The sequence below is a fragment of the Anabrus simplex genome, chromosome 1 (assembly GCF_040414725.1).
Source record: "Anabrus simplex isolate iqAnaSimp1 chromosome 1, ASM4041472v1, whole genome shotgun sequence".
NCBI classification, from domain to species: domain Eukaryota; kingdom Metazoa; phylum Arthropoda; class Insecta; order Orthoptera; family Tettigoniidae; genus Anabrus; species Anabrus simplex.
In genome coordinates this window covers 127296740-127321908 of record NC_090265.1, presented here as the reverse complement: position 1 = coordinate 127321908, position 25169 = coordinate 127296740, and the positions used below count along the sequence as shown (strand labels likewise).

The window sequence follows — 25169 nt, the reverse complement described above, 5'->3', positions numbered from 1 at the left end:
GAAAAATGTTACGAGAGGAATAGCCACTAGTACACTGCCTGACAAAAAAAAGGTTAAGCACCCAGAAGGAGTGGTTGGAAGTGATTGAAACTACATATGCTAAAAGACCATGTGCCTTTATTGAACTAGAACTGATTACAATATGGTGTGAAAGAGAAAAAGCCGTTGACAGTTACAGGTGGAATATTGGCGCCAGGTCAGTAGGGTGTCGCACCCCTCCTGGCCGCAATGCATGCCCTTGTACGGTTCGGAATGGTGTCAAACAGCCTTTGGATCCTCTCCTGAGGCAAGTTCGTCCACAGTTGTTGCAGCTGTCCCGACAGATCCCGCAGGTTTTCACCGGGACGGAGACCCCTTCCAATGTCATCCCACACGTGTTCAATGATGGAGAGGGCCGAGGATCTTGCTGACCACGGGAGGGCCTCAACATGCTCTAGGCAGTTCATAGACACACGTGCTGTGTGTGGATGCCCATTATCTTGTTGGAACACTGTCCCAGGGTGCTGTGCCGTAAGGGGTAGAACGTGCGGACGCAGACTGTCTGTGACGTATCGCTGTGCCGTCAAAGTCTGCCGAAGCACTATTAGAGGTGACCTGAAGGCATATCTTATGGCTCCCCACACCATGATGCAGGGATTAGTCTGTGTGTCTTTCCACAAAATGGGCAGGATCTGACCCCTGTCCGCGACGTCGCCAAACCCGCACACAATGGTCATCGGAGGTTATGGAGAAGCGGACTCATCACTGTACATGATGCGATGCCAATCATCCTCTGTTCATGCCTCCCAGGCAAGGCACCACTCCAAACGCAGGCGTTGGCGTTCTTGTGTCAATGGCAACCAACGAATGGGGCGGTAGGACCCCAATCCGGCGGATGTGAGTCGTCGAGAAACTTTGCGGGAACTCACAGGATGTTGTAGAGTCTACACGACATGTTCATGGATGGCGGGTGCCGAAGTTATGGGATCCCGCAATGCTTGGCGCACCATACGACGGTCCTCTCTCGGGGTGGTGTTTCTTGGTCGACCCGAACCTGCACGACATAATTGGGTGCCCTCATGTACCCATTGAGTCCAACATCGGGCCACTATGACATCTGAATGGCCCACATGCCTGGCAATTGCACGGTACGTCCAACCAACCTCATGCAGTCCTACAATGCGGCCTCAGTCATATGCTGTCAATTGGTCGATAGGCTGCCTAACGCGTCTGCGAGCATCTCGCGTGCTTCGTACTGTACGTAGTCCTCTCTGCACTTCTTAATTGTCTGACTCACAACAGTTGACTTATCAACAACAGGACGGTGCCATCACGAATACAGTCTGGTGGACATTCTATACATTACAGATCCATGCAAGTCTAATCATTTACTCACACATCCATGGTATGCATGTATACCGAAATTGGATAATATTGGATCAATCCTTCTGGGTGCTTAACTTTTTTTGTCAGGCAGTGTATTTATGTTCCATAAATGTAGACAAGGCATGTGACAGAGTACCGAGGAAAATGATGTTAGCCGTATTGGGGGACTGTGGGATTAAATGTAGATTATTAAGAGCAATCAAAATTATTTATGTTGACAATTGCGCTGCAGTGAGAATTGATAGTATAATGAGTTCTTGGTTCAAGTTACTTACAGGGGTTGGACAAGGCCAATAACTCATTTTTAGATTTCCAATCACTATCAATCACTACTTATCTGCATTTAGGGCAGTCGCCCAGGTGGCAGATTCCCTACATGTTGTTTTCCTAGCCTTTTCTTAAATGATTGCAAAGAAATTGGAAATTTATTGAACATCTCCCTTGGTAAGTTATTCTAATCCCTAACTCCCCTTCCTATAAACGAATATATGCCCCAATTTGTCCTCTTGAATTCCAACTTTATCTTCATATTGTGATCTTTCCTACTTTTAAAGACACCATCCAAACTTATTCGTCTACTGATGTCCTCCCACGCCATCTCTCCACTGACAGCTCGGAACATACCACTTAGTCGAACAGCTCGTCTCCTTTCTCTCAAGTCTTCCCAGCCCAAACTTTGCAACATTTTTGTAACGCTACTCTTTTGTCGGAAATCGCCCAGAACAAATCGAGCTGCTTTTCTTTGGATTTTTTCCAGTTCCTGAATCAGGTAATCCTGGGAAGGGTCCCATACACTGGAACAATACTCTACTTGGGGTCTCACCAGAGGGAAATATGCTCTCTCCTTTACATCCTTTTTTTTTTTTTTTTTTTTTTTTTTTTTTTGCTAGTTGCTTTACGTCGCACCGACACAGATAGGTCTTATGGCGACAATGGGACAGGGAAGGGCTGGGAGTGGGAAGGAAGCGGCCGTGGCCTTAACTAAGGTACAGCCCCAGCATTTGCCTGGTGTGAAAATGGGAAACCACGGAAAACCATCTTCAGGGCTGCCGACAGTGGGGTTCGAACCTACTATCTCCCGAATACTGGATACTGGCCGCACTTAAGCGACTGCAGCTATCGAGCTCGGTCCTTTACATCCTTACTACAACCCCTAAATACTCTCATAACCATGTGCAGAGATCTGTATCCTGTATTTACAATTCCATTTATGTGATTACCCCAATGAAGATCTTTCCTTATATTAATAGTTAGGTATTTATAATGATCCCCAAAGGGAACTTTCACCCCATCAACGCAGTAATTAAAACTGAGAGGACTTTTCCTATTTATGAAACTCACAACCTGACTTTTATCCCCGTTTATCATCATACCATTGCCTACTGTCCATCTCACAACATTATCGAGGTCATTTTGCAATTGCTCACAATCTTGTAACTTATTTATTACTCTGTACAGAATAACATCATCTGCGAAAAGCCTTACCTCTGATTTAACTTCTTTACACATATCATTGATATATATAAGAAAACATAAAGGTCCAATAATACTGCCTTGAGGAATTCCCCTCTTAATTTTTACAGGGACAGATAAAGCTTCACCTACTCTAATTCTCTGAATTATATTTTCTAGAAACAGAGCAACCCATTCAGTCACTCTTTTGTCAAGTCCAATTGCGCTCATTTTTGCCAGAGCATGATCTACCCTATCAAATGCCTTAGACAGGTCAATCGCGATACAGTCCAATTGACCTCCTGAATCCAGGATATCTGCTATATCTTGCTGGAATCCTACAAGTTGCGCTTCAGTGGAATAACCTTTCATAAACATAACTGCCTTCTATCAAACCAGTTATTAATTTTGCAAACATGTCTAATATAATCGGAAAGAATGCTTTCCCAAAGCTTACATACAATGCATGTCAAACTGACTGGCCTGTAATTTTCAGCTTTATGTCTATCACCCTTTCCTTTATAAACAGGGGCTACTATAGCAACTCTCCATTCATTTGGTAAAGTTCCTTCATGCAAAAAATAATCAAATAAGTACTTCAGATATGGTACTATATCCCAGCCCATTGCCTTTAGTATATCCCCCGAAACCTTATCAATTCCAATTTTGGGGGTAATGTTAAATTTTCCATGTACCCTTCCCGTGTGTTCACGTTATTACATTAAAACTTATATGTTATGCGAAAGTCACTCTAGTTAAGACAAGGTAAGAAATTAGGAAAGTCATTTTATATACAGTATTTGTCAGTGGCGGCTCGTGTATTTTACGGCATGTAGGATTTCGGATCTCCCATGTAGGACGTGCTCACATGAAATATACAAGTGTAGGAACATCCTCAGTTCCTACAATTCACGAGTCAGCACTGGTATTTGTAATTAATCCTGAACTGTGTAACAGGTAGAGGTAGGACTACGTCTTTAAAAAAAATTTCGACGTATTTTAACCTTTAAAAAAAGTGTGCTACATGGTATAGAGTTTTGATTTTAGCTGTGCGTGCCTCGCATCGTATTTATTTAGGTAAATATTGTTGTAACATTTTAAATATGCATCTAGCAAATAACAGATGATTAGGAAAATCTCGCTTGTTTACTCTTAACCAGGCAAAACGCTTTTTTTATTTTGTAAATGTGAAAGAACATGGATTATTTTGCCTAGATTTCTAAATATATCGCCATTAATGACATACTTAAATCAAGAGGCGAGGCGGTGGGGCAGGTGAGATGTTTTAGATTTAGTCTTTCATTAAAAAGTTTAAATATTTTCAGACAGCAACAATTAAGCATTGTTCGTTCCTTATTTTATCATTTCTTCTATCAGTTGATTTCGTGATTGCACTATTGTCATGAAATCTTTGTGTAGTATACATTATTATTTCCTCCCTCTGGCGTATATACATACTTCTATTCGTACAATACACTATTTTATTTCTGTTGACATTTCCATGTTATTTCTCATTTCTTTGAAGAGATAAGAGAGTGGCTGAGAAAGGTAGGTGTAAGGACTGTGGGTGTAAGTGGGAATTAAAGAAGATGAGGGAAGAGAGAGCGAGTTTGAGGGAGATAATTAGACTTGTAACGGAAGACAGGAATGAAGATAGGTCTCTCTCGGTCAATGCACAGGATACGGTAGGTAGGTAAGAGGTGGGGGTGGGGGGGAAGGAAGGAGAAAAGTTGGTGGAAGACAGGGGTTGGGTTATTGTTTTAAGGTCAAGGAATACGAGGGCTAAAGGGAGTGAACACAGGAGAGGTATCGGTAAGGAATCGATATGAGTCACTGCAGGTAGATCAAGGGACCAGGAAGAAAGAGAAATGTAGAGTAGAGGATAGGAAGAGGGAGGTGGAACATACTAATGATAGGGAGAAAATGGAGGAGGAAGTGGGTTTCTACAGGTGTTAGGGAATTTGGGGGTGACGAGGAGAGGATGGGATCGAACGGGGAGGGTGTTGTTGAGACTCTGCTGATGGTAACTCAATTCTCAGGCATGTGGGGAAAGTGTGTGGAGGTAAGGGAACCAGGGTAGAGTGTCATCAACGAATTAGGTTAAGGCAGATGTTGAGAGAAATAAAAGGGAGGGAGGAGGGCAAGGAGAAGATGGTAATTTTCCACGTTGGTACAAATAACGTAAGGCAAGCAGGAGCAGGTAGGTACTTACATTGTTGGGGATGTGTGGGATCTGGTTACGGCAGCATGGAAGGAGTTTAAGGAAGCAGAGATTGTTATTATGGGGACACTGTGAATGAGGGATACTGACTGGAGGGTGTTTGGGGATTTAAATAAGACTATGGAAAGTATCTGGAAAATTGAGAGTGAGATTTGTAGAAGGGAATGCGAACGACAGAAATCCTTACCAACAAATGGTGAATAAGTGGAAGTAGAGCTAAATCAGAAAGTGTAGGGATCAACTAGAGGAAAACATATTCTAGACGTAGTACTGATAAAACCAGATGAGCTCTGTAGAGAAACTGTAGTGATAGATGGTATAAGTGATCCTGACGCTGTTTTTATCGTAGTTATAAATAAAGGTAATAGAAAGAAATGCCTTTAAAGTAGGTCTATTAGGCAACTCCATATGGCTGAGAAGGCAGACATGCCGGCATTAAAAAGAACAACTGTAATAAATGGAATATGTTGAATCATAACCCGCTACGATGTCCTATAACCCACGGCAATGTGCCTGCTTGCTTGTTATAGGCAATAGTTGCAGATTTCTCCGTTTGGCGCTGGTAGCTGACCCCTGAACCAAGGTCTGCCTAGGGAGGTCAAGTCACGAATGGTACTTATGGAGCCGCCATATTGGGTCTTTAAGCGAGCGTAACCAAAGGCAAGTGTATCCGATTTAGAGAATTTCGGTACCGTACACTGAAATAAAAACAAAATACCAACTATTTTTCATAAAGAATTTAATTGGGCATCTACTGTTCATGTATATATAACTGTATAACACATAAATGGTATGAATACATTCACAGCTATTTGAATAAGAAGGTAATTAACAGAACCTGATTTTTTTTTTTTTATTTATTATTATTTTTTTTTAGACAAGAATCAGCAGGAAAGCTCATGACTACTCTTTTACTTCCTTACAACTTGGTCTTACTGTGTTTCTTATTAATATCATCTGTCAAATACGTAATCTTATTGACAGAAACATAGAAATATGTACAGTACCTGTGTCATATTATGATTATCGGTACATGAAATACTGAACTTGAAGTACTATACTTTAAGTACCTACTAAAAGACAGTTGTAATAAATTACCTTCAGCGTTTTCTTTATTAAGAAAGTAATTACCGATACTGCGTTTCTAAAAGGTTACCCCAGTATGTTGACAAACACTGAATACCTCTTGAGTTGAGTGCGTTAAATTATGTATGGTACCTGATGTTATCCATTCATGTGATATTTCTTTGGGTTCTAAGGCAAAAATACTCTGCACATGTGCAACAAGAGTGATGTTCTTAGCTACTCTTCACTAGTTTATTGATAACCCATGCAGCTATATAGTACAAAGTGGTGGTGGTGATTATTGTTTTAAGAGGAAGTACAACTGGGCAACCATCCTCTATAAACACTAATCAGAAAACAACTGGAAGGCGTCCAACACTTCGAAAAATGAAGGTATCGGCAAAAGAAGGAAAGCCACAAAGTGCGTGGAAATGAAAACTTCCTAGGCCTCGAATGCGCTAATGCCGTCGCAGTCGGAAAAGAACAAGTGTTGACCAGGGAAGGTCGGATGGGCTAGAATAGGTGAGAGGCTGACACAAGTAAGTGAAAGCAATGTCAAGACTCAGTTAAGGACCTCGTAGTCACAACTCAAAATAGATTTCCGCCTGTGGGTGGGGGCAATAGAATAATACGCACTGCGTTCCCTGCCTGTAATAAGAGGTGACTGAAAGGGGCGTGAGGAGCTCCTAACTAGGGAGCGTGGGTTGGCGACCACGGGGCTCTTAGCTGAGTCCTAACTTTCATGCAAATAATAATAATAATAATAATAATAATAATAATAATAATAATAATAATAATAATAATAATAATAATAATAATAATAATAATGGTTAAGAAAATTAAAGCCACTGTTAGCCACGATTCCATAAGAAATAGAAATTCAGTCACTATTAAGTTGAGTTAACCTAGGTTAGGCTATCTTAGGGATTACATTAGGATATCATGTTAGGCTACGGTACATTAAATTACAGTAGTTGGTTAGTGCGAGTGAAGCGAGTGTTTTGAGTTTTAAGTATTTGTCCAGCCATATATAATGTACTCTAGAGAGCATTTAAGATGAATGAAATTTAGCTGTAAATAATAACGACTGCTATTAACAATTGTTATAATGATGGCAAGCTGGACACAAATTGTTGGTTTGAAGTGATAGGTCTATTGTTTGTTGCGATTGTAATTGGTAAATGAACAGGAACAAGCATTTCAAATATCTGTGAAACATTTCTACATTGCATGTAGGGTTATAAAGATACTGTCTGCAGTTTACATGAAAAGGAATGGAATGATATGGCGTATGGCTTTTAGTGCCGGGAGCGTTCGAGGACAAGTTCGGCTCGCCAGTTGCAGGTCTTTTGATTTGACGTCCTTAGGCGACCTGCACGTCGTGATGAGGATGAAATGATGATGAACACGACACATAGGCCTACACCCAGCCTTCGTGCCAGCGAAATTAGCCAATTATGGTTAAAATTCCTGACCCTGTCGGGAATCGAACCCGTTACCCCTGTGACAAAAGGCCAGCCAGACATGGAGCCGGACACATGAAAAGGAAATTTTAGTAATCATCAATACTACTATTACACATTTCCTGTTACTTTTCTTGCTTGTTTTGAAAGACAGTTCTCTTTTTTGGGGAGGTTTCGTATTATATGTCAAAGACTTGGGTGGATTAGGGCCGTTGAAAAGTGTTGGGATGGAATTCCACTTGAGTAGTTTCCGTCCATCTGCCCTCTTTATTCAAATTGCGATTCTTCAAAATGATGCTAGAAGAAAATACATAATAAGACCTATAAACATAAAACATCTTTCATATAAACATATTATCCAACAATAATACGAATGCATAACTTCATTAACCTCGCTCAAGACGGAATTATCTGTAGGTTGCCATTTGTCACGCCTACAGTTTTGTACCCACTGAGCTCTCCTTTGCTTATCTCTCGGGAAGCGAAACACTCTAATTCCGTGTTGTCTTATATTGAAAATTTGGTGCGGCACAGTATCCCATTTTCCTTTAAAATACAAGTAATAACTCACATAATTACATCGGGCACGCCCACATAACAACGATATTTAAGACCCAATATGGCCGCCACCGCAAAGGATTATGGTAGCGTGACCAGACCTCCCTAGACAGACCTTGCCCTGAACATTAGCTTCAGCATGTCTTGACTCGAAGCACCAACTTCACACACGCAGAACTTTGCGGATTAAAGGTTTTTCGATCACTTCCATTGTCGCTGAAGTTACATGTCTCAAAATTTATAGGAAGAATATATTTCCTACTCAAGAGGTCGGCGAGCTCTACTGTATTTGTTGCCAGAATTTCGTACAGATTTCTTATGTGTGCTCCCGTTATATCTTCTGTCCGACAAAAAATCAGTTCTATTTGTCCGACATACCGGACCTTTTGAACATACTGTGCAATATTGTTACGACAAGAGTGTGATACAATGTTCTGCTTGCACTCGTCTGAGTTTCGGGTGGTGTAAAACCAGTTTGTGGTTTCAACATTATTACCACGAACATCACTGTTGTAAATTTATGTGAAGTACCTAGGTCATTCGTGTGACTGTTGATTCTGCTTTTTAGTCTGTGTTGTAATTATATTTATTTGTGACTAGCACGTACCCGCGGCTGCACCCGCGTTTATTAATTCAGTGGTTAGATGTTTAAAAACAGTTATGTGTTTAAAAGCAAAGTAAAACATTACATTTTATTAACACACTTCGTTTTTACATCGGTAAGTTGGATGAAATACAGTACTTTTATTTTTAATATCTGTGCCCGGGACTTCGAACGCGTTGAATTTTCTTTTTGACTTATAAAGCTTCCTTGTCAGCTTTTGAAGTATTTTTTGTTTGTTTGTTTTTCGTATTAATCTCATTGGAAAATCTCTTTATATCCAATGTTTGGTACACGATTTCCTTGGGCTAAAACAGCAATGCTAGTGGCATCTCTCGCTCCTGCTCCTGAACATCCGACTTATAGGTAGGTGCCCCAAGGCAGAGTACCGGTATATTAGGTAGGCCATTCCCGCTCACAGCGCTCTCATTGGTCGACCGCGCGTGACGTAGACTGGAGGGCTAGGAATGCGCTCCTGTTTGCAGCATAAACGTCGATAACTGAGAAAAATAAGTTTTTTTTTTTTTTTGCTAGTTGTTTTACGTCGCACCGACACAAATAGGTCTTACGGCGACGATGGGACAGGAAAGGGCTAGGAGTGGGAAGGAAGCGGCCGTGGCCGTAATTTGCCTGGTGTGAAAATGGGAAAACACGGAAAACCATTTTCAGGGCTGCCGACATTGGGGTTCGAACCTACTATCTCCCGAATACTGGATACTGGCCGCACTTAAGCGACTACAGCTGTCAAGCTCGGTAAGTTCAATTTTGAACAAATAATTAAAAGGTTGGCCTTGTTCAAATAAAAATGGTACTTTGCACACCTCCTGCAATCAGTTATATGATGCTGTAGATAAATAATAGAAGAAGTCCTTAGTAATTACATCTTAAAATCCGACTCTAAGTTCAATACATACATAGAAACAATGGAACAGTTGTTGGTTTAATTGTTTTATTACTCACGTTTTGATTATTTAGGAAGTTGTTGAAGCCAAAACTACCCACAGTAGAGTCTTCTTCGCTGAATACTTCATTCATAGCATCTATTTGATGTTTTTGTTGAAGTGACGCCTTCTAATGAAAGTCCTAGTTCTGACATAAAGATAGAATATTCTCGTCAAGTTCGGGAATTTTTTATTTCAGGACAGAAGTCAAAATCTGCATCACTCTCACATTTATAAAGCCCGAGAAAACTTCCAAACAGTACCGTACCTCAAACTTCATAACTCTTTGTCACCATTCTTCGATTGGACGAATAAGGCCTCCTTTTGAAATAAGTGATAACCAGTCGTGAGGCACTTCCTATGGCAACGCAAACATTTCACCTTTATCACCCCAGCTGTGTCCGGCTCCATGGCTAAATGGTTAGCGTGCTGGCCGTTGGTCCAAGAGGCCCCGGGTTCGACTCTCGGCCGGGTCGAGGATTGTAACTTTCATAAGTTAATTCCTATGGTTCAGGGGCTATGTGTTTGTGCCATCTTCAACATTAGAATTCATCTTAGGGCTCCATCCTCACAGACGCGGAGGTCGCGTACATGGCGTCAACTCGAAATACCTGCATAGTACCTCCGGAGACCTCATGCCAGGTAGCCTGCAAGCATTAGGATGAAAATACCCGTATCGCTCGGAGATGGATTATGGAGAGAGGGAATTCCTTGCTGTCTGTAAGTAACAGAAGTCGAATTCTTCAAGCATGCTTGGTTTAATTGGGCAGTTAAAATACACAGTTCTAAAAATTAGGGTAACATGTTTGGTAACGTCTGGTATGTGAACGTTAATTTGGTAGATGGGATTCCAATGGTCGTACAGCATACCTTGAGACCTTAGCTACTCAGAGTAGGCTATGTCAAATCGAAGTTATACTCCATCTGTAGGCGTGACCATGAATTAAACTGTCAGGTTAATTAATTAATTAACTAATGGCGTATGGCTTTTAGTGCCGGGAGTGTCTGAGGACAAGTTTGGCCCGTCAGATGCAGGTCTTTCGATTTGACGTCCGTAGGCGACCTGCGTGTCGTGATGAGGATGAAATGATGACGAAGACGACACATACACCCAGTCTCCGTGCCAGCGAAATTAATCAATTATGGTTAAAATTCCCGACCCTGCCTGAAATCGAACCCGGGACCCCTGTGACCAAAGGCCAGAACGCTAACCATTTAGCCTTGGAGTCAGACAACTGTCAGGTGACCCCTCGAAACAAAGTGAATAGCGGTGCGTCCATGTGTCGTGAGGTACACAGACTACTGCAGTCATTTGAGCACGTTGTACGTAAATCAGCACATCCCATGAGACATTTTAACGAGGTTCAAGTTGCAAGGGCTATTACTTTGATCCAGGAAGGATGGACTTTTCGTTGTGTTGATGCGGATCTCAATGCCTCTCCATCAGTTATTCAACGCTTGTGGAATCGCTACAATGAGGCAGGCCAGTTCACAAGGAGGGTTGGACAAGGTTGTGAACGCATGGCAACCCCACAGGATAACCGGTATATGACCATCTGTGCGTTGCGATGTCGTTCAGCAACTTCCAGAAAACTGCAACAAGATCTCAGGAGGGTCACTGGAGTCACGGTGTCTGACCAAACAGTAAGGAACAGGTTAAGAGAAGTGCCGTTATGACTCAGACGTCCTGTTCGAGTGCCCCGTTTAACGCAGCAACATCGCGTAGCTCGCCTTCTGTTTACCCGTACCCACGTCAACTGACAACTTCGGCAATGGAGACCTGTATTGTTCACAGACGAGTCCAAATTTCCCCTGACACAGCGTGATGGACGTCAGCGTGTATGGAGACGCCGTGGTGAACAGTACATGCCAAATGTTGTCTAAGAAGGCGACCGATTCGGACAAGGTTCTGTGATGGTGTGCGGTGGCATCAGTATTGATGGCCGTACGGATCTTGTCGTCGTCCGTGGTAATCTTACCGCTGCCGGGTACATCGAGCAGATACTGCTACAGTATGTTGTTGGTTGCTGCATACGGTGTTGGCCCTGAATTCGCCCTCATACACGACAATGCCAGGGCTCATGTAGCGCGCAACACCAGAGCTGTCTTGCGAGAACTGGACATTCAAGAGATGGAATGACCAGCAGAGAGCCGCAATCTTAATCCCATCGAGCATGTGTGGGATAGGATTGACAGAAGTGTTTGTGGGCGTCCTGTTCCACCAAAGACTCTCCAAGACCTCGAACAGGCTCTCATTGAAGAATGGGACCTGATACCGCAAACGTGACCTCCGTCGACTTATACGGAGCATGCCTCGTAGGTGCCAAGCTATGATAAGTGCTCGTGGAGGACATACACCACACTGAAGCTCTCCAACTGTGATGAAAATCCACCCTCGAGGACTGTTATCACTTTGTTTTCGCCTCTATTTGGACATTTCCGTTTGTGTTCTGAAAATGAACGCAAATCCATCGATGTGCTTTTATATACTTCCACGGTAAAGAATAAAGGTTTAGTTGATAATATTCCTGAGTGTGAGGTACGGTATTGTTTTGTGGAGCATAGCGTACGTTCAAAAACATCTTCCCCTATTTTTTTGAACTGTGTATAAGACATACTTGCATGGTTCATGTCTTCAAAAAGTCCCAAGAGAGAGTTTATAGAAATTACAAACCCCTTCTGAAACGCAATAAAGTTTTCCCTTTACCAACCCTCACTTGTGAAATCACTTCCAAGAAAGCGCTTGAGAGTATTTTCCTGGCTCCTTAAGTTTAAGCCATATCCAGTTCTAACGGGGGTCTTTTCATATTTAGGCGCTTTGGAGTTCAACGCGTCGAAGGTGTCATTGACTAGATTGATGAAGTTGCTTTCAACGTCCTGATTTAAAGTACCGGTATACCGGTACCGCACTGCCTGTCCGGCTCCATAGCTAAATGGTTATCGTGCTGGCCTTTGGTCACAGGGGACCCCGGTTCGATTCTCGGCAGGCTCGGGAATTTTAACCACATTGGTTAATTTCGCTGGCACGGGGGCTGGGTGTATATGACGTCTTCATCATCATTTCATCCTCATGACGACGCGCAGGTTGCCTGCGGAGTCAAATCAAAAGACCTGCACCTGGCGAGCCTAACATGTCCTCGGACACTCCCGGCACTAAAAGCCATTTCATTTCACCGCACTGCCATTGCTGTGCGCCTGGAAATTAACTGCGCCGCCATTCTCACAATCCATATTTAGAAACCTTATTCATGTTTAACACAACAATGGACAAAATAAGGAAATATAAGACTGCGCAACAGCTGCCGACAGGAGCCCTCCACGTGACGTCAGCATGAAGCGGTGTTACGCGGGAAGAAAAGTGCGGGAGCCCCACTGGTAAGTGCCGTGGGTAAAGCAACCCTTAGTTAAATCTATGCCAGCTTTGCTCAACGTTTGCCCTTGTGACTTGTTGATTGTCATAGCAAAGCTGATATTGATAGAAAATTGCAGTCTTTTGAAATCAAAGGGAAAATTCGACGGTACGGTATGATGGGAATCCGTGGTACAGATACCGTCTCACCTTTTCTGCATCTAGATATTATACAACCTTCTATAACGTTTCTTTGCAATGACACTACTCGCAATCTAGTACCATTGCAAAGTTTCGGTGGGTTTAAATTACGGAGTAGTATGATGGGCACGCCTGTAAGACTGTTTAAAAATTATCTTGGATAATTAACAGCTTTATCCGGATTGCAGACTGTATTGATGATTCACCAGGAAGCTTATCTAAAATGCGCTGATTAAGCGCAATAACCTGGGCATTCAAAACATGAAATACGCCGGGCAATTGTAGGCTACGGTGAATTTAACAGGATCACAACAAACTGAAATGTTCCAGTTCCTATGAAATACGCGCAGGGTACCAGTAAATTGAAAGATACAGCTGAATTCCTGTCTGAATTTTGTTGTAAATGCTTTGCTGGTAGAATTCTGTAGGAAGGCAAAGGATTCTTTCATAAGGCCAAAATGTGCCTTAAACTCTCTTTCCATCTAAATATAATACAAATCTCGCTTTTGACACACTATAAGCACTACGGTACCGGTACTGCATTTCCCGTTGATTTCTTCGTTGACGTCGTGAATGTAATCTAAGTAATCATGAAAATGTTAAAATGCCTTCATCGCATGTACTAGGCTACATTGTATTCTGTTTCAGTCTCCAGATTTTCTCCTGGCTTACTCCATAGGCCTACATGATGTGAGAGTAAATCCTAACCTATATTTGTGCTTTAGTAAATACCACAAGGCGGTGCTCTTCAATATTTTACTCTTGTAATAATTTAATCTAAGACTATGTGAAATGACAAAAATATTTTGTAATTTATTCTTGTACGGTATGGAAGTCGCCGATTGTTGACTTTAATAGGATTTTACTATGGAAGTAAAGATTACTCATCATTGGTGCACACCACCTTTAGTCTCCCTTAGATTCTCTGATAGCTGCAGAACCTACTTCCTCCTCCTTTCCCTCCCTCTCACAACTCTGTTTCAACTTCCTCTTCCTATCCCCTACTCAACAATTTATTTTCCTAGTGTTCCCTGTCCTTTTGCATCGCCCCTCCTCTGTAACACTTCCTTGTTCCCCTGCTTCCCCCTGCTGTTCTGTCTGCATTGACTCATACTGATTCTTCACCGAAACTCTCTTGAACTCACTTCCTGATGAGATCACATAGCCCTTATTTTCAGTGGTGGTTCGTGTAATATATTACTCTGGCAGGGTTGTGCTGCCATCTCCTTCCCCTCCCCAATCAGTCCAGTTTTTATTGACCAGCACCATGATACTTTTAGATAAATAATAAGAATACGATGACACTGGCTGAATAGAAATCTGCTTGCACTACAACATTAATTAACTACACTACAATGGCATTTATGCACACACACTAACAGGCTAACAGCTAATTTGTTAAGAAGGATTTTGAAAGTTTTTATTGCGGCTAACAGCTAATGAAATCCAGATTACTATGACACTGCACTGTTACACTGATCACAATCACAAGTGATAATAATAATATTCACGAAAACAAATAAATAGTGCAATCCCGAATTTTCTCTCTCCTGGCTCAAATTTCAAACCATGACAATGTATTCGATAATTTGACCACCCTAGAAATAGTGCCGTCACATTATGGGTACATTTCAAATCTTTATTTTAGATTCTTTGTAGAACTGAATTGTTTAAATGGTCAGTATAATAAAATTCGTTGTTTTGTAAAATGTAAAATAAGATGTGGGGGGGGGGAAAAGCCTAGGTACACTGCAAAGTGGTTGGCGATGTCGCCGAGGGCTCTGCCATTCAGTGCTTACACCCGCCTGTACTCTTCCTTCCCCTGACAAGCCAATATTATCCTTGCACACTCCTCTCGCATCCCGCACACTTGTTAAATCATGGGACCTACTGAGGGCTCTGCCGGACAGACAGACATACACCCGCCTGCACTCTTCCTTCCCCTGACCAGCCAACATCTTCCTTCCAGGCTCCTCCCACACTTCGCACACTTGCAAAGTCTGGGAACCTGCTCACGGCTCAGCTGCCACAGTCCAAGCGCGTCACTACTAAAGAGAAAACATCGTGCCTGCTGGACAGCAGCCACGGTCTGAAAGTCTTGGATATTTCCTTGAAAATAGAAGAGCAAAATGTTTGCAGCCGAAATAATAAATATAACATCGGAGAACTGAATATCACACCACATAAGTTGGACTTCATTACATTTGTCCGTCTCTTTATGTTGTCAATTACAGAGTGAAATAACGTTAAATGTTTATGAAAAGGTGGCGCCCAAAAGCCCTTCATGCACGAACCACTGCTGCTTACTTTCCTTCCCCATAAAACATTAGCCCACCTGTCTTCCACAACTTCTCCCCTACCTTCCCCTCTCTGTATTCTGTGCATTGATTGAGGGAGACCTACTTAATTTATTTTGTACATATTGTCATGCTTTGACTCTTTCTGTGCATCTGTAATTTTTAAATTTATTATACCAAGCTTCTGAGATAAATAATAAAGAATATTGTGTGTACTGTATTTTACAGGAATCAGTCAGCTGATTATCAGAGGAGAAGAGACATGCCAAGGAATGGAGTATACCCCATGTCTTGATCACAGAGACCCAATAATGATCTGGCAAAAGCATGGACTGTATGGAACTGATCCAGGCTAAATGCAAAAATTATGCATTTATAATAACGAAAGAGTTAGTTAATAGCAAGAATTCAATTAATTCAATTTTTGCAGGTTTAAAAAAAAAGTTATTTTAGTCTCCATTCAAGGCAAAAGGATTATCTTTTGTGGAATTGCAAAGTTGAGATGTCAGCAATCTGTGCCAATCATTGTAGTGATACAGTATGTTGTAATAATGGCAAAGTAACTTAAATCTAGTGGGTGACTGTGCATGCAGCATGTCCACCAAAAAATGGCGTTTGGTAGAAGACGAGGAAACATCCGAGTTCTATGCAAGCTGCAGCACTCTTCACCAACAGACTCTAACTCTCATCAGGAGACTGAGGGACCTCCTCACTCAGCTGCAGTTGCTACAAGAAGCCAAGAAGGTGGCCACCAATCGAAGAAGTAGTTTTACAGCCAACGAGCAAGATGTGGATGTCCAGGTTAGCTGGTGTCATTTCTGACTCTCACATATTTTTTTTAAATATTTCTTATTTACAGTGAATTTTAAATTTTCAAAACTTTGAAGGGATGGAACAAAATTAGAAATTTTTGATGACTTGGGAAAGTATTGTTCAGAGTTTTATTATTATTATTATTATTATTATTATTATTATTATTATTATTATTATTATTATTATCATCTGTTTACCCTCCAGGTTCGGTTTTTCCCTCGGACTTAGCGAGGGATCCCACCTCTACCGCCTCAAGGGCAGTGTCCTGGAGCTTCAGACTCTTGGTCGGGGGATACAACTGGGGAGTATGACCAGTACCTCGCCCAGGCGGCCTCACCTGCTATGCGGAACAGGGGCCTTGTGGAGGGATGGGAAAATGGGAAGATGGGAAGGGATAGGCAAGGAAGAGGGAAGGAAGCGGCCGTGGCCTTAAGTTAGGTACCATCCCGGCATTCGCCTGGAGGAGAAGTGGGAAACCACGGAAAACCACTTCGAGGATGGCTGAGGTGGGAATCGAACCCACCTCTACTCAGTTGACCTCCCGAGGCTGAGTGGACCCCGTTCCAGCCCTCGTACCACTTTTCAAATTTCGTGGCAGAGCCGGGAATCGAACCCGGGCCTCCGGGGGTGGCAGCTAATCACGCTAACCACTACACCACAGAGGCGGACATTATTATTATTATTATTATTATTATTATTATTATTAGAAAAATTTCACCTTGAATTGTTACCTAATAACCTACCTTTCAAGTAATAATTATATTTAAACAGACATCTACAGTACGTAGGCCATCCAGAAATTAAGTTTCTGTACCATACTTCTTTTCTTGTAAAGTAAATGTATTTAGCCGGGAAATATGAGCATGTGTGACAGATCTCTGACGTAGTGATCATGTACTGGCCAGACCAGTCCTGCCTGGTGTCAGTAACACAGCAGCTTTGGCTTGAAATTGCGGCTTGTATTCTTTCTCCTACCACTGCAATGTTCGGTCTGTGATATTCTACAAAAACATTACAATGGGCCATTCAAAACAAGAGGCATGGAATGCTCAATGCAGGTGTTGTGCTGATCCATGGCTCCATGACTAAATGGTTAGCGTGCTGGCCTTTGGTCACAGGGGTCCTGGGTTCGATTCCCAGCAGAGTCAGGCATTTTAACCATAATTGGTTAATTCTGCTGGCTTGGGGGCTGGGTGTATGTGTCATCTTCATCATCATTTCATCCTCATCACAACGTGCAGGTCACATATGGGTGTCAAATTGAAAGACCTGCTTCTAGAGAGCCGAACTTGTCCTCGGACAATCACGGCACTAAAAGACACACGCCATTTCATTTCATTTCATTTCATTTCATTTTTTTTTTTTTTTCATGGCAATGCTCGCCATGGTGCAAAATCAGAAATAAATGGTGGGGGGAAGGGACATAGGGCTTAACTACTAGTGTTTATTTCAGGCAGTATTTTGCGGGGGGGGGGGGGGGTTAAATTTCTCCTCTAATTTAATTACCCCCTCCCCCAGACAAGTGTAAATTGTAGATTATTTTGTTTGAATTTTGTTGTTATAACGAGAATGATAAATATTATTCCAATCAGCTGAGAAGTTTATGAGAGACTGTCGCTTTCTTATGAAAGGCCAGACGAGGCACAATTTGGCCTGATTTATTGCTTTATTAGTGAAACCTTCCTCTATCAGGGCTAAGTTTTAACTGAAAAAATTGTCGGTTTGTACACTGCTTAAATTAATATTGTCCTATTGGCTACTTATCAGAAACACACCCTCTCCAAGAAGTACATGAGTGGTGTAAGCTCGAGCTTACTTAGAGAAATTACAAAGGAGAGCTTCAAGTAATTTGTATTTTTTCTCGGGTTGCAGATGGACTTGTCAGAGTGAAACATGATTGCCACTGCTGCGTTGTTTTATTGCTGAAGGTCTGGGAGTCACTTGAATTATTGCTGATGTTTTCATAAAAATATATACAGTAAAAATCATTAATTTCAGTCATAAATTATATGTGTTCTACATTTTCCTCATAATTTTATAATGAAAGAATCCCCCCGGGCAATTTTAGTGGGGGGAAACTTTGAGATTAAGTCATCGGTGGGGGGGGAATCCCTCCCTCCCCCCCCCCCCCCCCCCCGCGATTTCGCACCATGATGCTTGCTCACTTACGGCTTGGCACTCAGCAACTGTTCTGCAGGAGTTCGGCTGGGAGGTGCTTGATCATCCACCATACAGTGCTGTTCTTTCTCCCAGTGATTTTGATCTTTTCTTGTACCTCAAGAAATTCCTGTCTTGTCAGCATTTTTACATGGACGAAGAGCTAAAAGAATGTCACATGCTGGTCCCATTCCCAGGCGGCAGACTTCTACGACACTGACATACAATAGTTGATCCCAATATATGACAAGTGTCTCAATTCTGCTGGTGAAAAAAAAATAGCTCCAACATTGCTGTATTGGGTACCAATACATTTTTTCATGTAACTATGTTGTCTTTTCTTAATAGGGAAAATTTCTGGATGGCCTTCGCATTTTATATTAATAATTAAAAGCTTCATTGATTACCATATCTGAGTCATATATAGAAAGGAACAAGAATAAGAATAAATAATAGGTTAAACACAATGACACCGGAGGAGTTGGCCGTGCAGTTAGGGGCGCACGACTGTGAGCTTGCATCCGGGAGATAGTGGGTTCGAATCCCACTGTCGGCAGCCCTCAAGATGATTTTCCGTGGTTTCCCATTTTCATACCAGGCTGTACCTTAATTAAGACCACAGCCGCTTCCTTCCAACTCCTAGCCCTTTCCTATCCCATCGTCGCCATAAGACCTATCTGTGTCGGTGCAACGTAAAGATGCTAGCAAAAAAGAACACAATGACAGTTCAAAATTGGAAGAGGAAGCTTACCACTGGTTGAAAAGAAACGATGTATAGGGACTGGCGAGGAGAGAGTTCATTTATTTGAAGACAGCCATGCATGATGATGTGGAGAACATCATTAACCCGCAAAGGGTCACCTCATGCTCTTTTAGACTAGGCGCATACATTTTTTATTCTTTCAAAATAGTTTCCTGTACTTTCCCTTCCTGTACACTTCAATGGACTCGTCCACTACACATGTTTACGTTCACGAAGTACTTGGCGAGAGCTCCGCTCCACGGGAATAGGAAAACTTGAACCTAACCATTGTAACCCAGATACAGTATATCACTTGATGACTTAAATAAATGCTTCTCTGACATTAAAATTAAGCACCAACCACAGATTATAACTAATACAATTAATAAATTACTGACTAAACTGCCACCAAATAGACCAATGTTCAAATTCCATACTGTTAACGAAACTGAGGTGAAGCGTGAAATACTCTCGATCAAGTCAAATGCCACTGGAGTTGACGATCTCCTCATCATCATCATTAAACATATTCTAGATATTATTTGCCCAGTAATTATTCACATATATAATTTCTGCTTCAGTTCTGGTACATATCCAAGGATATGGAAAGATGCAATACCAAAAATGTCTCCAGCTCTTTCCCTATCAGACTATTGACCGGTGTGTATACTTTCATCTCTCTCCAAACCCTTTGAGCGCATAATCCATCAGCAACTAACCGAGTATCTTAACAAATATTCCTTGTTTGACCCATTACAGTCAGGCTTTAAATAGAGACACAGCATGACCACTGCTCTATTGAAGGTTACAGATGACATTAGATATACGCAATGAGTGAATAGAAGGTCACATTACTTACTATTCTTGATTTTACTAGTGCATTTGACATTGTAAACATAGACATACTTCTGGCCAAATTAAAATCCCTTCATCTAAATCAGACTGCTTTACAACTCTTTAGCTCTTACCTCACAAACCACAGACGAGTCGTTATAAATAGCAGGACTTCTCAATGGGCGAATGAAACACACTGGAGTACCCCAAGGTTCTGCACTTGGACCATTGCTTTTTTATTTTATAGCATCTCAATTGAAATATTGCAATTACCATATATTGTGAATGACCTCCAAATATATTATACACAAAACTGGGAGATATTCATATAGAAACTGATAGAATGAATGCTGACTCACAAAATATATCATCATATGCTTGTGAAAACTCTATGTTAATAAATCCCTTCAAAGACAAAAGCTATTATAGTTGGATAATCAAAATTAATAAACATGACAAAGACCTTAGACATCCCTTCGCTCACTTTATCTGATACCAAAATTCCGTATGAAAGTTCAGTAAAAAATCTAGGTGTTGTTATAAATGAAAACCTAAATTGCAATGAATGCATCACATGTATCTGTAACATAGTATATGCCTCACTCCATGCTCTGAAATACCACCATAACATTTTACCATGAAATGTGAAAGTTAGGCTTATAAAAACATTAGTTCTCCCTTCATTCTCTTATTGTGTAGCTGTATTCATAGATGCTATGATAGAACAAAGTAGAAAAATAAAAAGGAACATGAATTCCTGCATCAGATTTTTATTTTCATTATGCTGTGACAGTCATGTCACACCTTATTACAAGCAACTTTCCCTCCTGAAATTTTAAGAACTCAGAAATCTTCATGTAGCCGTGTTGATGTTCAGACTGCTAACTGAGAGAACTCCCCAGTATCTGTCATCAAACTTCACATACCTTTTCTCTTTTCACCAGCATAATACACGCTCTGTTACTACACTTGCTATTCCCTTTAGCAGGTCATCTGCCTATAATCGATCATTTATTGCGACAGGAACCAGATTATGGAACTCTGTTCCAAATAACATCTGCAGTAGTAACTCACCAGAGTCTTTCAAGTCTTCCTACAGAAAGTACCTCTTAGATGCGTAAACCAATGGTGTGAATCTTGATGAGTGAATGATGATGTGTGTGTGAGTGTGTATAATTTAGTTAATTTTCTTTAAATTAATTTAAACTTATTTTTTATTAAATTTCATTTAGTAGCTTGACAAATGATATGTACATGTTGGTATAATTATTAGGTTGCATTTATTTTGAATTTGCATTGCAAATTTGTTTTTTTAATATTTAATATTCTCCACAATTTTTCTGTACAGTGTAGAGTTAAGTGTAAGAGAGGACCATGAGTCCTAACTTCGCCACAACTAAAGACAAATAAATAATTTTTTTTTTTTTAAATCCTGGTGTGAGCCCCATACACTGGAACCATACCCTAATTGGGATCTTACCAGAGACTTGTATGGCCTCTCCTTTACATCCTTATTACAATCGCTAAATACCTCCCCACCCATATGAAGAGACCTATAACCTTTATTTACAACCTCATTAATGTGATTACCCTAATGAAGATCTTTCCTACTTTCATCTCATCAAAATAGTACAGTGACTCTATGTGGTCAGTGTGGCCAATGAGTGTTTCAGTCTGATTGACTCCACCATCTTTTAGTCAAATGTTCTGTCAGCTAATTTACATATGTGTTCTGCACAGGGTAAGATCTCTCTTTATGCAATTTCAGTGAAGTCTACACTACATATTTTAACTTACATAGTACCAAAAATATATTTTATTAAGCACAGGGAGTTATTAACTATTATTACCTTTGCAACATATGAGCATTTACGTATTTTTGAAGCCTGAGCTTTGAAAAAAAATTAAAAGCATGCCAGGCTGTTGTGCTTATGGATGCACAGACAGATCCCAAAAGATTTTAAAATGAAATTGGAGAATTGCTTGTTTTCACCTCTCAAAGTAGCATGTTATAGGACACACCTAGCAACGAGTATTCTCATACATTATAATGGTAACAACAGTAATAACAAAATGAGTTAATAATTTTAAGGAGGCCAAAGTGGTAAATGTCAAATTTCTCTGTTAATAAGTATATATCCACTTTGAAAACTTCTACATAATGAAAGTTGTTTAGAATATTATTTCTGATCTTTTACATTTTGTGGGATTTTACCATGCAAGAAAAATAATGGAGTTTTTCACAATTATTATATTTTTCACAAATCCAAATATCCCTAATTATCTGTTTTATTATCTAAAACCTGCACATAATGGAAGTTGTAGGAATGGCCAGTTCTGATTATTTCTCATTCATTTTCACCACATGAGCTATTATTATGGATTTAGGCCTACAAGTATTCATCTCTTAAAGGACCAGGTTATAAATGATACCTAGCATCTAGTAGGGTTACTTATACATTATAATGGTAATAACAATGTAATAGCAAAACCAATAATAACAAATAGAATGCTTAAAATACAGACAATAACTTCCAGTACCTACTACTTAAATGTCAAGAGGACAAATTGGGCAAATATTCATTTATAGGAAGAGGAATTAGGGATTGGTATAATTTACCAAGGGAGATGTTTGATAAATTTCCAAGTTCTTTGAAAGCATTTAAGAAAATACTAGGTAAACAATTGATAAGGAGTCTACCACCCGGGTGATTTCCCTAAATGCATATCAGTGGTGAGTGATTGAAACCAAAAAGAGGAACATGTCATACAAGTATTACAAATGTGACAGTTCAGTCTTGTTTGGCATATACTGTACATGAAATATCTTCTACGATTTTGAAGCTGAGTTTCAATAATATATTTTCTGAACTTAAAAAGAAAAAGAGCAAGGTCTTGATTGTAGATCTCAACATGTGACTAGAAGTTTGAGTATTGTGCATAACAACATGATGATTACAAGTATAATTAGAAAGGTGCAACTTTGGATAAAAATTAAGTAAAGTCAAATTTTTCTGGATTATTTGTTCAAATTTCATGGTCCCATGGACATCTTAATTAAATCATGTGTATTAAAAATCCCACATCATCTGTTCCTTGAGGAAACAATTTCTCTCATCAACAGTCCAGAAAGTTTAGTCCTATCATGGCTCAGTCCTTGATCAAGCCTCTTTTAAGAGACAGTATCTCACAAAAGGATGGGTATAACATACTTACACATCTTTCTGTCAACATCCCATCATCGTGGTAATTGGAGCAAGTACCAGGAAATCGATTGGCAGTGATCTTGCTTAAGGGGCATTCATCACGTTGCATTCACCTGTTATTTTTTTAGGGAAACCTCAGAAATCACAAAGCAGAGTGGCTGAAACATTTGGAAGGAGACAGAGTGCATTCTACTACTTAAAGATAGAATGAGTTTTGTAGTGTGTACATACTTGGAAAAAAAAAAGAGCACATTTTATTTTTGACAGATTTTTTTATGATTATATTGCTGAGCAGGTTTTCGTTACTTCTCTCAGTGGTATTTGAATATGGTTAGATACAGCATATTTATGGAGCGTTCTGTACCACGCTAAGAATGAAGGCCTCCACTGGCTTGCATTTTGTTGTTATGAGCCATCTGTTGAATGTATGTTTAGTTGGCTGTGTTGTTAGCTATTGAAAACTTCCACTTTATGCAGTAGTATTTTGGTTTGCTTATGATAAAATGATTTGTGATTTGAAGCCATTAATTTTGAGTGTCAACTCAGTTCATTTATAACTGTTAGGTTCTTCAGTCTGAAATTGTTAGGTTTTTCAGTCTGTCAACTGACTGAAGAATTTCACAGTTATAAATAAGAGATCAGGCCAGCTAGGAAGACGTCTTGTCGCGCACGCACACTTTGAACGTTCCAGCATAGCACATCTCCTCCTAAGAGAGCTCCTGCTACAAGGACAGTTCAGTGCATAAGTTTACACTCAACTGTTGCGCGCTGCTTTCAAATTTCTCGTACTGTAGTAACTGTGGTTAGTGGTAGTGTACATTAGGCCTGTCTGTGACAGTATGGAAGGCATTAAAAGTAGCTTGCATCGTACGAGACTCTTGCAGCAATCTCAAACGTTATAAACTTTATGGGAAGTAAGGCAATGGAAGAAATGTTTGTGATAGGTTGTAAGGAAGTGTAGGAAAGAGTAGCAGCAGCTATTGGAGTGTCAGAAAATTCTCTGGCACAGATTAAGAGCGAAAAATGAAAAGCGATGAAATTAGGAAAACCTATGGATAGTCTGTTTGAAACACCAAACAAAAAAAAGAATGTTCACAAAGAATGTTACTGGACTGGGCGACTTTGACGAAGGTGTCGCATGTCATATTGTTAACAAATTTTATTTAGTTGAAAAATGTTTACCTATTGTTTCAAAAATTCATGCAAAGTTAGAGAAAGTTTTAAAGTTGTTGTTGTTGTTGTTGTTTTTATTATTATTATTATTATTATTATTATTATTATTATTATTATCATCAACTTATTTTACAAGATGTGGCTCAGGTTATGAAGCCTGCTGTTATATCAAAACATATTCTACACTGTACATCTACAAAGTTGTAAAGTTAATTTTACATCTAATTATAATTTAAAACAGTGACTACGCAAATTGATACACGATAAAGATTTTGACAGCTACTATAATATGAGGTTAAATTATGTTAGAATTCCTTAAATCTATCTACCTCTATCATCTGTAACACTTCTAAATAAATTCATTTTGGCTAGGTATGTCTCTAATTTACAACTAACAAGGCCTGCTAATTTTTAAAATTATACGCATCAGGAACGACAGAGGACCAACCTCACTAATTCGAATCCTGTCACATGACACCTCAACCCTGGACCAGCTGTTACGGAATGGCGCCCTCATCTACGCCAGACGCCACCGTGTGGAGCCGTCAAGGTCATCCCCGCCACAACGTAGACGCTGTGAATGCTGCCAAGGATACGACCATCCACCCAACCAGCCGTGTTTCCGAGACCAAGTGTGCACCATATGCAGTGGTAATCACTCATCAGCTAGCTGCACTAATAAGGCTTCACCGAAGTGTAGTACATGCCAGGAAAACCACCCAACTTTTTCC

The 25169-nt window shown here is 40.4% G+C and overlaps 1 protein-coding gene across 1 annotated transcript in view; it reads left to right on the top strand.

The window, feature by feature from the left end:
- The first annotated feature begins 15881 nt into the window (after positions 1-15881).
- The window catches only part of LOC136862787 (uncharacterized), a 171767-nt gene continuing 162479 nt past the window's right edge, over positions 15882-25169 (top strand). Inside the window, exon 1 of the mRNA XM_067139047.2 lies at positions 15882-16314. Coding sequence (XP_066995148.2) covers positions 16108-16314 — 207 coding nt within the window. The 5' untranslated portion in view covers positions 15882-16107. The remainder of the gene's footprint in view (positions 16315-25169) is intronic.